This window comes from Penaeus monodon, chromosome 23, assembly GCF_015228065.2.
Source record: "Penaeus monodon isolate SGIC_2016 chromosome 23, NSTDA_Pmon_1, whole genome shotgun sequence".
Taxonomy (NCBI): Eukaryota; Metazoa; Arthropoda; class Malacostraca; order Decapoda; family Penaeidae; genus Penaeus; species Penaeus monodon.
This window is the reverse complement of record NC_051408.1, coordinates 38,608,808-38,610,336: the sequence shown is the minus strand read 5'-3', so window position 1 is coordinate 38,610,336 and position 1,529 is coordinate 38,608,808. Positions and strand designations below refer to the sequence as shown.

Here is a 1,529-nt window from a genome sequence, read left to right as displayed (position 1 = left end):
AACCATACAAGATGAAAAGACAAAAATATCATAAAAAAGAGAGAGAGAGGGAGAGGGAAAAAATCCCTTAACAGCCTGGGAATCCCCCACCCCCCCAGTCGCGTGCGGTTCGTCCTCACTCACCCGTGTTTCTCTTGGCTCCTCCCACTTCCTCGTCCGTATATAAAGGCACCGCCAATCTGCTTCATTGTCGATTTGAGTGCCACAGGAAATTCAACGATGAAGTGGATCGGTTTGACTTTCTTGTTGTAAGTTGGATTAATTCTTTTGTCATTCTTGGAAGTTGGTTTAATCGTTTTGAGTTTCTTGTTGTAAGTAGGATTAATGTATTGCGTTTACTATTGTGACTGTTGTTTTAACAACTGTTGTTGTGATTGTTAGTACTTTGTTTTTCTTGATTCTTCCGTGTGGTGTATATATAGCAGTCTTTGTGTTAGTGCGATCTTTCTATTGTTCATGAATATAATTAGTACAGGAAATCTTATATATATATAAATCTACATTTTATACTTTTGTGTAATGCTCTATGTATAGACATGTATTTTACTCATTGATTTTAGTCCATCACGTATTATTATTCATTTTATTTATCCATAGGTTGTCATCCTTGATGGTGGCAACAGAAGCGCGACCCCAAGCCAGGTTCCCGCCTCACTGTACGTCATAATCCCCTGTCTCCTTTCTTTAGATTGATCTTTAATTTTCCTTTGATACAATCACCATAATGCATCCACGAAGCCTTTGTCACTTCTGCCGCTCTATTTTGTTTTGTTTTCTTCCTTTAGTTCCTACAAGAGGGCCCATCATCCCTCCATACCCCTGCAACTGTACGTTCCCACCGTGTCCTTGTGATCCTCCTAGACCCATCGACTTCTTAAGGGCCAAGCGACAAGTGTGAAGAGGACTCCGGAGGGCTCGGCGACAAGTGTGAAGAAGACTCCGGAGGGCCCTGCGACAAGTGTGAAGAGGACTCCGGAGGGCCCTGCGACAACTGTGAAGAGGACTCCGGAGGGCCCTGCGACAACTGTGAAGAGGACTCCGGAGGGCCCTGCGAGTCTTCGGGATGTTTTTCCTTGTCGTCCACGTCCTCGGATTCTCTTAAGTGCTTTTCTTATACTTTTTCAACTGCCTACGTAAATTAGGTTTTCCTTTGCTCTGTAAAACGTATCAGGCGTTCTATTCGCGTCTTGTTTTTGAAATTTCCTTCTTGTCATTGCTAGTCTTTTCTTTGTGTAAACATAAGTTAGTAAGGCTTCATTAGTGCCTGTGGAAATCATTGTTTTTTGTTTCTTTACACTACTTATCAGAGCCTCCTTAGTGTCTGTACGAATCTTTTCAATAAACAAACCATTGTATTTTAAACCATCAACTCATTACAAGATTCCTTCATCATCAGTCGTATTTTATGCATTCACAACACAGAAGAGGCAATTAACCCGCTATACTGTCTTCAAATAAATATTATCAGTCAATTCCTTACTTATTTACATGTTATTGTCTATATCTATTTCGCATTTTCTCTTGAGAGC

At 40.9% G+C, this 1,529-nt stretch overlaps 1 protein-coding gene across 1 annotated transcript in view; it reads left to right on the top strand.

The window, feature by feature from the left end:
• Positions 1-219: 219 nt before the first annotated feature.
• The window catches only part of LOC119588241 (uncharacterized protein DDB_G0284671-like), a 9,159-nt gene continuing 7,849 nt past the window's right edge, over positions 220-1,529 (top strand). Inside the window, exons 1-3 of the mRNA XM_037936937.1 lie at positions 220-248; positions 535-538; positions 862-1,034. Of these exons, the coding sequence (XP_037792865.1) occupies positions 220-248; positions 535-538; positions 862-1,034 (206 nt within the window). The remainder of the gene's footprint in view (positions 249-534; positions 539-861; positions 1,035-1,529) is intronic.